The sequence below is a fragment of the Serinus canaria genome, chromosome 19 (assembly GCF_022539315.1).
Source record: "Serinus canaria isolate serCan28SL12 chromosome 19, serCan2020, whole genome shotgun sequence".
Classification (NCBI taxonomy): Eukaryota; Metazoa; Chordata; class Aves; order Passeriformes; family Fringillidae; genus Serinus; species Serinus canaria.
The window spans coordinates 1785354-1797586 of record NC_066332.1 but is presented as its reverse complement, the minus strand read 5'-3'; the positions used below and the strand labels follow the sequence as shown (position 1 = coordinate 1797586).

General features: G+C 44.8%; 1 protein-coding gene across 5 annotated transcripts in view; it reads left to right on the top strand.

The window, feature by feature from the left end:
• Positions 1 to 7334, top strand: part of USP32 (ubiquitin specific peptidase 32) — a 63168-nt gene extending 55834 nt beyond the window's left edge. For all 5 annotated transcript variants that reach the window (XM_050981765.1, XM_030231937.2, XM_050981764.1 and 2 more), the window contains exons 28-34: positions 246 to 332; positions 1255 to 1375; positions 2048 to 2239; positions 2790 to 3081; positions 3502 to 3911; positions 4208 to 4300; positions 4945 to 7334. In XM_050981765.1, coding sequence (XP_050837722.1) covers positions 246 to 332; positions 1255 to 1375; positions 2048 to 2239; positions 2790 to 3081; positions 3502 to 3911; positions 4208 to 4300; positions 4945 to 5118 — 1369 coding nt within the window. In that variant the 3' untranslated portion in view covers positions 5119 to 7334. The remainder of the gene's footprint in view (positions 1 to 245; positions 333 to 1254; positions 1376 to 2047; positions 2240 to 2789; positions 3082 to 3501; positions 3912 to 4207; positions 4301 to 4944) is intronic.
• Positions 7335 to 12233: the final 4899 nt, after the last annotated feature.

Genomic DNA, 12233 nt, shown 5'->3' with positions numbered 1-12233 from the left:
AATTAAATTCTTTTTAGTACAGTTAAATGTAGCTGCACTTAAAATGTTGGCTTCGTTCTTATCCAGTGATTGATGATTATTTATATCTGATGAATTTAAGCCATGGAAAGGCAGCTTTTAATAGTAAATTGTAACCAAAATTATCATTTTGAGGGTTTTCTTTAAGTAATCATAAGAAGGCCAGCGAAGGGAGGTAATTGCAGTGAGAGTGCTGCTGTTTGATGTTGTGTTCTCCTCTGTTGCAGTGATGACAGCATGGGGTATCAGTACCCCTTCACCCTCAGGGTAGTTCAGAAGGATGGGAATTCTTGTGCTTGGTGTCCATGGTACAGGTAAATTGTCCTTTTTTCCATTTGCAGCAGGGAATCACTCCAGCAGAAAGGTAATTTATGGTAATGGGTCTGTGCTACATTTCAGACTTCAGAGGTAATATCAAACAATAAGAACTGGAATGTAATTTCACCAGAACTCTCTCCAGGCAGACTTGCTCTGCAGCACAGCTTTTATGACTTGTAGAGCTGAAAGTTCTGCTGCCACAGAAACTTTAAATTAGGAGACAGAAATGAGATGATCCAAAACCTGTTAACCCCTTGCAATATTCTGTGTCTGTATGCAGCCTTGGATGTCCACAGACTTGCATGGTTTGGGGGGATTCACACAAACTCAAATTTTTAGATGTAATTCATCTACCCCTGTGAGTTCCTTGCCATTTGAAGGGTAAGATCTAAAATGGGCAATGAGAAACTCACTCTGGAAGGATGCTTGGAATTTCCCATTAAAAAGACTTGCTAATGAAAATTCCAGACCTTTGCTGGAAGGTATTCAGACCACAAACTAATTTTTTAAGAAGTGTTTTATAGCTCTTAGAATTAGGTATCATGGTGAAAATAGCTTGTGGAGACAGAGCAGTGAAGTTTTTGGGGTTGTAGCTGGGCTTGGCCTGCACTGGATCATAATGGAATGGAAGGGACCTTAAAGATCATCCCATTCCAGCCCTTCCATGGGCAGGGACACCTTCCAGTGGATCACGTGCAGGCAGATGGTGGAGCTCACCCTGCTGCTTCCCTTTCCCACTCTGGTCAAGTTTTGCAGTAAAAACACAAATAACCCTGAGCATTGCTGCACAAAAATGTCTCACACTGAAGGCGAGGCCTGGAGCTTGGAGGGTGCAGAGGAGCCAAAACAGGAGCAGAACTGAGCAAGTTTAGAAGTGTTTGGAGCCTGCACTGACCACACCCAACGTTTGTGCTTCAGGTTCTGCCGTGGCTGTAAGATTGAGTGCTCAGAGGACAGGGCCTGTGTGGGCAATGCCTACATTGCTGTGGACTGGGACCCCACGGCGCTGCACCTGCGCTACCAGACCTCCCAGGAACGGGTAAATCCCAGCAGGAGCCCTTGGTTCTTTGCTAGCACCTCTGAAACAAACCCCTGCAGCCCTCTGAGTTATCTGGTGCTGCTTTTGTCCCTTGCTGTTAAACCCAAGGCAGCAATGGTGGGGCAGTGTGTTCTGGATAAATCGATGGCTTGATGTTAGAGCTCTTCTGTGGGCTAATGGTGTGGAAGGGAAGCTTTTACAGAACCACAGCAGTGCTTTTGCTGTCTGCTGTGAATTGCTTTTAAGCTAGTCAAGATATAGAATAATATATTACATAATACATTAGAAAATATCCTAATTTGATAAATTTTCTGTAACTATAAACAGTTATGCATGTGTGTAAACCTATTTCTTCATTAAACCAACAAAACACATCTGAAGGTGAGCCTGTAGCTGGGTGAATGTGGAATTACTGTTCCAATTTGTGAGTTTTATCTATAAAGTTGTGCTTTATGGATAATTTATAAGCAGAGCCCAAGTATAAGAACAGTGAATTATTTTTATCTGCCTCTTCATAGCTGAAATGAAATTCCTGCTAAAACTTAATACATGTCATTTTTATCATTAATTCTGAACAACCCAGCAAAGTTATTGGTGCTGCTGTGAGGAGAGCCCTCCTCTGAGCAGTGTGTGTTACATTTCCAAGTCAGAGACAGTTTTCTCTCCCTTCAGATCGTGGAAGAACATGAAAGTGTTGAACAAAGCCGCCGGGCCCAGGCAGAGCCCATCAACCTGGACAGCTGCCTGAGAGCCTTCACCAGCGAGGAGGAGCTGGGGGAGGATGAGATGTACTACTGCTCCAAGTGCAAGACCCACTGTCTGGCCACCAAAAAACTGGATCTCTGGAGACTTCCCCCTATTTTGGTAGGATCTCGTGTCGTTTTCCTCCTCAGCAGCAAACCCAAAGCACGTTGTTCCCAAATCTACCAAGTTGCCTTGCTCTGAACAAGATGCTTTGCTTTGTTCACACTCTCAGGTGGGGCACTGACTGAGTTTGCAGGCAAATAAAGCAAACCTCAAATCCTTTAGAATGTTTTTAGCTGCTGCCTTGCAGGAAATGGTGGTGGTTTGTGCTCAGTGTCAGCTGCTCAGCTCATGCTCAGATGGTGACAAGATCTCCTCTCTGCTTGTGGGACACCTGCAGTTCTTATTTTTCACATTTGGTAGCTTATTCAAAACAGACAGTGCTGATCACTGAATTGATGCAACCTTTGCCACCATTTCCACATGAAAATATTAGTTTCATATTTTACCGGCTCGATCCCAAAATCCAAATTGTCACACAGAGCATGATTTTTACTAGCTTAGAATAAAATGTGCATGTTTTGAGAAAAGCTCTCTTTGAACACTAAAATTACTCACTGGGATGTCACTGCCCCCCTTTAATAATTTTCTCTACCATGTTTCCCCTTAGATCATTCACCTGAAAAGATTTCAGTTTGTTAACGGCCGCTGGATAAAATCCCAGAAAATTGTTAAATTTCCCAGAGAAAACTTTGACCCAAGTGCCTTTTTGGTACAAAGGGATCCAAGTCATTTCCAAAGGAAGCAGCTCACCCTGCAGGTTGAGAGCCTTCCTGAAGCACGGCCTGGCCAAGGGGACAGCAGGAAAGCAGATGTGCAGATCACTGGCACAGCAGGAGAAGGGGACACGCTGAACAGGAGTCCATCCTCCCTAAACACTTCTGTCCTCAATAATGTCAAAGGTAGGGAATGACTGGGGAAAATTCCACTCTGTGGAATTGGGAAGGGAAAAATGTTATGTACAAAATTTTAATGTTTGGGGTTTTTTTTGCCAAAGCACTACTCTTGGAAATGTTCCTTAGTGAAGCTTTAGCATAAAAAGTGAAAGAAAATGTAAGAAGTTGCTCAGTGACAACAAATATTGGTACTTGTGTAAGTGGGCTGGAATTAGTGAGGCATGTGCTTCTGCATAACAGAATTAAATTTCAGTTTTTAGGTGCGTGGATGGGTGTGCACAAAGATGGGGTTTTATTTCTATATATTACTCATGAGCTGCAGTGAAACAGTGTTTGGTAATGTTTGGTTATTCAAAAAAATCACTTTAAAAAGAAAACTAGATGTGTTTGTACTCATCTTAGTAATCTCTATGCTTTCTGTCCCAGCATCTCCATCCTTGGGGAGGAAAAGTGGAACCAGCTGCCCCTCAAGTAAAAACAGCAGCCCCAACAGCAGCCCAAGGACTTTGGGGAGAGGCAAAGGGCGCCTGCGGCTGCCCCAGCTGGGGAAAAACAAACTGTCCAGCAGCAAGGAAAACCTGGCTGCAAACAGGGAGAACGGTGCTGAGCACGAGCAGGGGGATGCCCTGACTAAAGGACAGGCTCTGGGGGGCAGCCAGAGCGAGCTGTACCCCGGGCAGGACGGCGAGGGGGCTCTGGCCAACGGGTACCTGTGGGAGCAGAGCTCGCTCAGCAACGGGCAGGGCGAGAACCACAGCGAGGACGACACGGCCGACGACCAAAGAGACAGAGACGACGTCTGGGTGAACCCCATCTACAACCTATATGCAATCTCGGTAGGTGGCTGCTCCTCTGCCAAAGTGCCTCCTTGGCACACTGCTTAACCAAAGGCCTTCCTTGGGTTTGTGCCAGCACAGGGATCTGTAGGGAAGGAGGGCAGAAGTCAGCGCCATAAATTCACTGTAAAACTGGGGATGAATCAGGTGTCTGCTAATTTGTTCTGCTTGTGTGTGTAAAGTTAGTCAGCTCCACCTGTCTGGGTTGTCATGATGGCTCATTCACAGATAATGAACTTGGGAATCATTTACTGGATGTTTGATCCAGGATTTCTTTTCTCCTTCATTTTCCTCAGTGCCATTCAGGAATTATGGGCGGGGGTCATTACGTCACTTATGCCAAAAACCCGAACAACAAGTGGTACTGCTACAATGACAGCAGCTGCAAGGTAAAGCACTTCTTTTCCTCATTATTGCACAAATAATTTTTGCCTTGGTTACCCAGAGCTGAAGAAATTTAGAATTGGAAATTCTAGCTAAAGAAATTTTAGAATCACAGAATAATTTGGGTTGGAAGGAACCTTAAAGTTCATCCCATTCCACCTCTCTGCCATGGGCAAGGACACCTTCCAGTAACTCAAACATTTGTGGAGAGCTGCTGTTTGAAATCAGGAGCATCTCCAAAGCTGCACCAGATAAATATTAAAATTATTAACTGAATTGTACGTGAGGTTTTTTCCCAAGGTAACATCTGTTCATCAGCTGCTCCCACAGTTAAGGGAAGATGCTTATTTTGTACAAAGATGGGAAAATGACTAAGAATGGAAAGCCAGGAATACATTTCCATGATGGCAGCAGTTTGTATTCAATTGGTGAATAACTCAGCTCTGACACTTCTAAGTACTTGCATTCATCAGTATAAAATTGTCAGAGTTCCCAAGTAATTCATGGAGTGAGATAACAAAGAGGGGAGACAGCACATGGGATTCCTTATGTTGCACCCAGTTAAAAATACCCTTTTTGGGGCAGCAGGGTGTGTTTGAAGTGCAGCAGTGATCCCATGGGGTTTTTCTGGGTGTTTTCCCTGTGTCAGGAGTTGCACCCGGACGAGATCGACACGGACTCTGCCTACATTCTGTTCTACGAGCAGCAGGGGGTGGACTATGCCCAGTTCCTGCCCAAGATCGATGGCAAGAAGATGGCAGACACGAGCAGCATGGACGAGGACTTCGAGTCCGACTACAAGAAGTACTGTGTGCTGCAGTGAGCTGAGCTCCACGGGCTGAGGGAGAAACCCTGGGATGTGCCCCTGGGGAGGCCGTGACTGAGACAGAGAGCAGCTTGTGGTTGTCGTTGTCCCCTGTGAGCTGAAAGCACAAAAAGAGCCCCTGGTTAAGCAGTTAATATCCAGTAGTATTGTTTTGTTCTGTTTTCTCACTACATGCTCGAAACGTTTCTGATGTTGGACATCTGAGACTGCCACTGGCCTTTAAATCCAATGGTTTGAGAAAAGCCAACTAGGACCAAATAAGAGCTAAATTAAACATCCAAATAAGAGCTAAACAGAGTAGTGTAGAGTTTACCAACTGTTCTAACACCCCCCGAGGCTCTCGTTAGGTTTAAGGTAACGGGGAAAAACAATTTCTAGTGTTGTCTTTGGACAACATGATATTGCTACCTCCTTTTTCCTGCAGTTTTATTGCATTTTATTGGCAAAACAGGGAAGGCAAGAGAAGGAAAAGTGCGCAAATGGAAACAAATTATTGCCATGGGGAAGAGAAGTTTCCAGTTTTGCCACCACTAATGTGTGTCAGTTGCTTTCTTTCTGTATGTTGGGAGCACAACCAAATCATCATTTGAGAAGAGATTCATTTCTACACTTGAATGGTTTACTATACTTGTGTTTTCTCCACGTGTTGGCTGTGCAGATCAACATGTTTCAGGAATGGCTTTTCTGCCTGAAGAGTGCTGGCTCAAACTTTTTTGAGCTGCCTCAAGAAGAAACTTCAGGTTGGAGAGAGTAGTTGTGATTACACTCACGGTGTCTTAAAATGTGCACATTGCACAGAACGTTCCCAGCTTTTGGAAGGAAAGATGCTTGAGCTTATGTTTCATGACTGGTGTTGCTTTTGAAATTTGCACTTTTGAAAATGCATTCAATTGAAACCCACCGTTTGTTTGGTTTTGTTGTTGTTGTTGTTGTAAGGGCTCTGGAGTGAATGGCTGTGAGTATCCACTGTGTATTTCCAAGGAGGAAGCGTTGGCTGTCAGGTAGCTGTCGTAGCATTCATGGATGGAGGTTTTTTTTACTGGTTTCCTAACTCAGTTTCTTGTTTTCAGAATTTGATTGCCTTTTCAAATTACCTTTTGTTTGTTTGTTTGTTACACCAGGTTATGCAAATACTTGCGATTAAACCAGACTTGCTTTCCATGCCCTTGCAACATGCTCTGTAATTCAAGGGGCTTCTTGCATGAAGGGAAGTGTGACTGAGTCTTAGCAGAGACTGGAAAAAAAGAGGGTTGTTTTTTTTTTGAGCAGGCATTTCTTTAAACATTTTCAGTGTTAAATTGTTTGCATATCTGAATGAAGATAAAAATTTAAAAATTTTCACTCTTTTGGCCTTTTGTTCTTCAGCTGAGCTTAAGCAGCTTATTAATTTTGTCGTACATCATCTTCCCAGTTCTCTAGATTTTTGTACCTTCACTAACAAAACTGTTCCTCACGTGGTTCTCTGCCGTTAATGTTTGGGTTCATTTTGGGGTGTTTGACAAGAATGCCAAACCTTCAGCAGTTTATCATTTCCAGGAGGATCTGGGCTTTATCCATTGAAGAAATGATATCAGCTGGTCGGGCTGTCTGCTCAGGCAGAGCCCTGCCAGCCGTTGGAGGTTGTGCCTCTTTGGGGACAGCAGATCTGTTCCGAAATGAGTCTTGTCTTACCTGTCAGGTGTTGCTCCTTATCCTCTATGGTCTTTTATCTTTAAAGTGGTCTGAACATTGAGCCTAAAGAAAAGCAAACATGACTAGTGAATTTCTAGGTTAGAAGCTTTTTCAAGACCCACTTGTCTACTCCTCCCTCCTCAAACTCCATGAAAAGTGAAAGATTTTCAACTGATTTACTTTAAAATGTTTTATTTAAGCAGGTAGCACAATCTACTAATGTTATTTGATCTTCTGTGTTTGTTACATTGGTTGTAATTAATTTTTTAAATTAAATTAATTCAAGAATTAGTAGTAAATTTATTAAGTTAACTATTAACTACATTCACTTTGTAAATTATTGTATAAAACTTATTGACAATGCACTGACTTTAGAAAGATGTTAATGTACATAAATGCCTTGTAAATAAAATAGTGTTGATGTACTGGAATATGAGCTGTATTAAAACAAAGGTATTGGTAATTGTATATGGAGTGAACCTGTTTATCTGTAACTATATTATTCAAACAAATTAAATACTGTGGATGCAGATGAAGTGTCACTTCTTGTCAGATAATTTTTAATAACTGTTTTCCTGCTTTGAAGTGTCTGTGCTGCTTCTATGGAGCTTAAATGCCTTTGTCAATCCAAAAGCTGAAGCATGGGTGTGCATCCAGCAATTCTTTGCAGCTTCTTCATTGTTTACAAAAGGTAAGTTGGGTATTTTGTTGATAATAATAATAACACTTATTACTTGAAAACAATCCGTGTGAGCGGTGAAGTGATGCCTCAGGTACAGGAAGGCTCTGCTCTGGTGTCTTTGGACAGGATCTGCAGGTACCTGACGTGCAGTCCTGGTGCCTGAGGTGTCCCTGCTGCAGCCAGGGCTGTCTGCCCACGGAGCTGGGACTGCAGGCAGTGCTGGACGCTTCCCTGGGCAGGCAGGGTGGGAGAGCCCTGCTGCACTCCCAGCCCTGCTTTTCCCCAAGCAGGAAGTGGATCTGGTTGGGTTGGCAACCAGACCAAAGTCTGCAGAGAGCTGATGTCAGGAGCACGCATCACCTGGGTTCTTTAGCTGGAAATGAACCATTGTTCTTTTTTTACAGCCCCTGAAGATGCTCGGTGGGTATTTATCCAAGGATTAGCACGCAGCAGCATCCCCAGAGTGTCTCTGGAAGTGAAGCCATCTGTGGCTGGGATGGGAGGGTTGGTGCAGCACTGGCTGGTGACACTTTCCTGGTGATAACTCTCAGAGCACTGGTCATTCTTACTGGGTGTGGTCACCCCAGGCCTCACTGGCGTCACTTGGGCATTTCCAAGGTTGAAAATTTCATTTCAGTACAAAGGAGTTCCTGTCATGAATTTCCCTCTGTTGCTTTGTGGTATTGAAAGAGGAATTTAAAAGGATGAAAAACTCTGATTACTGAGGATGTTCATACATGCTGCTGTCAGTGGTAAAGCTTTTATTGATTCAGTGCAGCAGGGGACATGGAAGAGATGAAGGTGACACATCTCTGCCCAACCTGCAGCCATGTGCTGCTGCTGAATCCCTTTGACTTCCCAGATCAGAACTGTGCAGGTCTCACAGGAGGGCTCAGAAGTGAGCAGAGCCCCTTTTGTGAGGTGGGAGCAGTGGGAAATGGGCTCTGCTGGGGTTTCCCTGCTCCCTTTGAGTGTGTGGAGTGCTGGAAGCACCTGTCCTTGGTCAGCCAGACTTCTGCAAACCTGGGGTGGCTTTTGGTGCTTCTCCTGGGAGGGAGGGGAAGGACACAGCAGGGCCAGCACCTCTTGTGCCAAACCCTCTTGTTCCCTCCAGAGAGGAGAGTGATGGATGCACAACCCTGCAGGGCCCTGCTGCCCACAGGAGTGACCACTGTCCCTTCCCTTCCCTGAATCCCAAATCCAAAGGCATTTTCCATCCTGATCCAAGTGCTGGATCTGTTCTGGAGCTGTTCCAGCCCTGCTCCCTGTCCTCCCCTGGGCTGGCACAGGAGGCTCTATCCCTGCTTTTCTCTGTATCTAAATATCAAAATATCCCAGATTTATCTGTGATCATGTCCTGAGAACGTGCTGGCCTCCAGGCACAGCCGCTGGCCCGGGGCCCGGAGCATCCACGTAGATATTAATGATATTAATTATCCCTTTTGTTACCTTTTTTCCCTCAGGTCCAGTAAATTGAAGCAAGAAGTGAGTAAAATGCAGTCATCCATGCTTGCTGATTTATCGTTTCAGGAAAATAAAAACCTGTCAGGAGCTGGGGAGATTGTGCCTTTTGTTTGGGACAAGCCTCTGGCTTCCTCGATCGTGTGTAAAAGATTTCCTGTTTGTGAAAATGAAAAGCAATGTTTGATAAGGTCCCTTCAGCAAAATGAGTCACAAAGGAGAAAATAGATTAAGGATGCTTCTAGACTTGATAGAAATGAAATTTCGCTGGGAGTTGTGAGCATAGAAAACCAATGAGGAAATCTTGTGGCAAAATACAGATTTTATTTATATTTTGGGTCATTTCAGACACACCTGAAGACTGAACCTCACCCAACTTTTACCAGGGCGTTTGGAACTCGTGATGAGAACACAGAGATGTCCCCAGGTGGGTCACAAGCTGCTTTGGGTGGTCAGAGTTCATGCTCTTCCCTTCCCTGCAAAAAAAATAAACAGCAGCAGATGCTTCAGAGCCTTTGTCAGAGTGTTTGTGAGAGCTGGCCATGCAGCACTCTCTGTACTCTGATATTTTTTATCTCAGTGCTGGTGAAATTTTTTTCACCGTTAGGTTTTTATTGGGTGCAAAGTCCAAATGAGGTGGCTGGGAAAGCTGTGGTGTGTGATAACTTCTTTTGAATTTTGGAAATAGTGTCTCTAAACAGCTGTGGACCTTCTCAGTGTTGTTTCTCAGCTCTGTGTGAGGTTAAAATCCTCTGGTTTTCCCTGATCCTGAACAGGGGAAGCACAGGGAGCTCCTGGGGCCCTTACCAAGGTATTATTTTGCAATGGGCTATTAAATCCCAAGTATTAGCTGACTTTTCTCCAGCTTCTTATTCCCTCAAAGTACCTTGCAAATTACATTGTCTTTACACCATGAATTTGAGAGGTTTTGGTCAAACTGAGGTTGAAGGAAGGAACTAAACCAACAAATAGACTATAATCCACCACCAATGTTTGGAGTCAATGAAAAGGTTTGAGGCAGCAAGTTTGGCTCAGTCTTTACATCCCACAGAAGTTTGTCCAGGAATTGCTGCATCTCTTGGTAATCTGGTTTAAAGTTTGCTGAAATGTGATATAGGTTAAATCTCCTGTATGTTTAGCATGCAATGAAATTGTGCCTTCACCCAACACAGCATTTTGTTGGGGAAAATATTTATGTGTCTTGTAAATAAACCTTGGTCTCCCAAGGAGAAGGTGCAGGAAAGCTGGAGCGTGGGTGTTGGTTGGGAGCTGGAGAAAACAAAGGGAAGCTGCTGCTGCTGCTGCTGCTGCTGCAGGGCCAGAAAAAGGATCCAACACCAGCACTGGCAAATCAAAATCCTTCCAAATGGTGTTTGTACTGTGATGTTTGGAGTAGGGAGACAATGCAAGGAACAGGGTGATTACAGAGCTCAGCCAGGACATTGTGAGGCAGATCCCTCCTCCAGGGCTCCGGTGACAGTGTGACAGCTGTCCCCTGGTGCCTGGGGAGGGCAGAGGACATCAGGGGCTCGTCCAGAGCAGCCGTGGCTGCCCCTGGATCCCTGGCAGTGCCCAAGGCCAGGCTGGATGGGGCTGGGAGCAGCCTGGGATGGTGGAAGGTGTCCCTGCCATGGCAGGGGGGGGATGAAGATGTTTCATGTCCCTTCCAACCCAAACCATCCTGGCATTCCAAGAGAGGGGAAGAGTGGCTCAGCAATGGGGCAGGATGAACAGACCCCAGTGCGAGGCAGACTCAGATATTTAGGAATACTCGGCAGGAGCAGAGCCATTACGTGTGGGCTGTGATGATGTCCCTCAGCTGAGCACTGTCAGGACACAGCTGGGGCACAGCCCCAGCCCCCCCAGCTCAAACCAGCCCCAGGGAATTGCAGAGATCAGGGCTGAGCTGGCTGCAGTTGGAGCTCTGGGCTCAGCAGTTCATGCAGGGATGATTTCAGCCACAGCTCAATGCTGGAGGTTTGTGCTGAGAGCCCCCAGCAAGCAGAACAGAAATGTGGATGAATTTTTGTTCCGTGGTGCTTTCCTTCTGATATGGAATAAAATCCCCTTTAAATCAAAGCCATTCCTGTTGTACCCAAACTCTCCTTGAAGGGCAGGGAAGGATTCCACCCAGGAAGGCCCTGGTGCTGCACACTGGCTGTGAGCACATACTCATATCTGGGACCTTATTCAGGAGCTAACACGTTGGGAATGTTTGTTTGCCATGTGGCTGTGCCTTTTTATCTGCAGGTTTGATTATATAAATGTCCCTGTTTAAGAGACACACGCCAGGGAATAAATCTCTGGGCCCACAGACTCTTTGAGCACAGGCAGCCCCAGCATTTAACTGGTAACAAAGAGAGTTGGAGTGGAAGCTTTTTGATAAAGGGTTGGCAGCATATCAGAGGAGCAGCTTGGCCACGAGATGTGAGCAAGGATGTCACACTGGCTGTTTAAACTTCTTACCTTTCCTTACTATTCCTTTTTATTTTTTTTTTTTCTTTAAGTCATTATGAATGAATTATAAGAGGGACGGTGATTGTTTTCAGTGTGTGTGTTCAGAGAGTGGCTCAGTTAAAAAAAGACATTAACTTTGGATTTCAACAGAATCCAGAGATCTGGCTGCTCTAACTGCAGTTTAATTAGTAAGAATTAAGAGTGACCTGAAGAATGATCAGCTTTTAGCACGAAATCTCTTCTTTAACTGATTTAACTGGGCCCAAACCTTTGGCTATAATTTGAGGTTTTCTTCCATGAGAGTGGCAGGTGTTGCCACACAGCAAAAGCCAAGTTGAGTGTGAGGAAGAGTAGAGTTCAAATAAAATACACTAAGGGATGACTAAAGGGAGGTGGGGGATAGAACACAGATGTGAATTTCCCTTCTGAATATCTTCCCCTGCCTTTGGCTGCCGGGCTTTGATGTTGCAGAGCACAAAGAGACTCCTCCTGTACCTGAGCTCTGTGTTCCAGGCAGAGCCCAGCCAGGTTATAAATCTGTAACGTTGCACTTCACCTTTTGTGTCTTGCTTAATGACCTTTTAAAAATAAATGCAGGATGGCTGAGGGGAGCAGGATCAGTGGTGGAAAAGCTGACACGTCCGCAACCTGAGCTCTGATCCCTCTGATTGCTCCAGCCCGTTAAACAAAACTTCTTTTGCTTTGTGCTTTAAAGAAAAAAAAAAAAAAAAAAGAGAGAAAAGGGGGACAGGGAAGGGTTCTCTTAGCTGGGTTCTCTATCTTAAAATGCAGCTGGAAAGTGCTTTACTGGAGAAATGCTGCATGGAGTTACCTGCCTAAA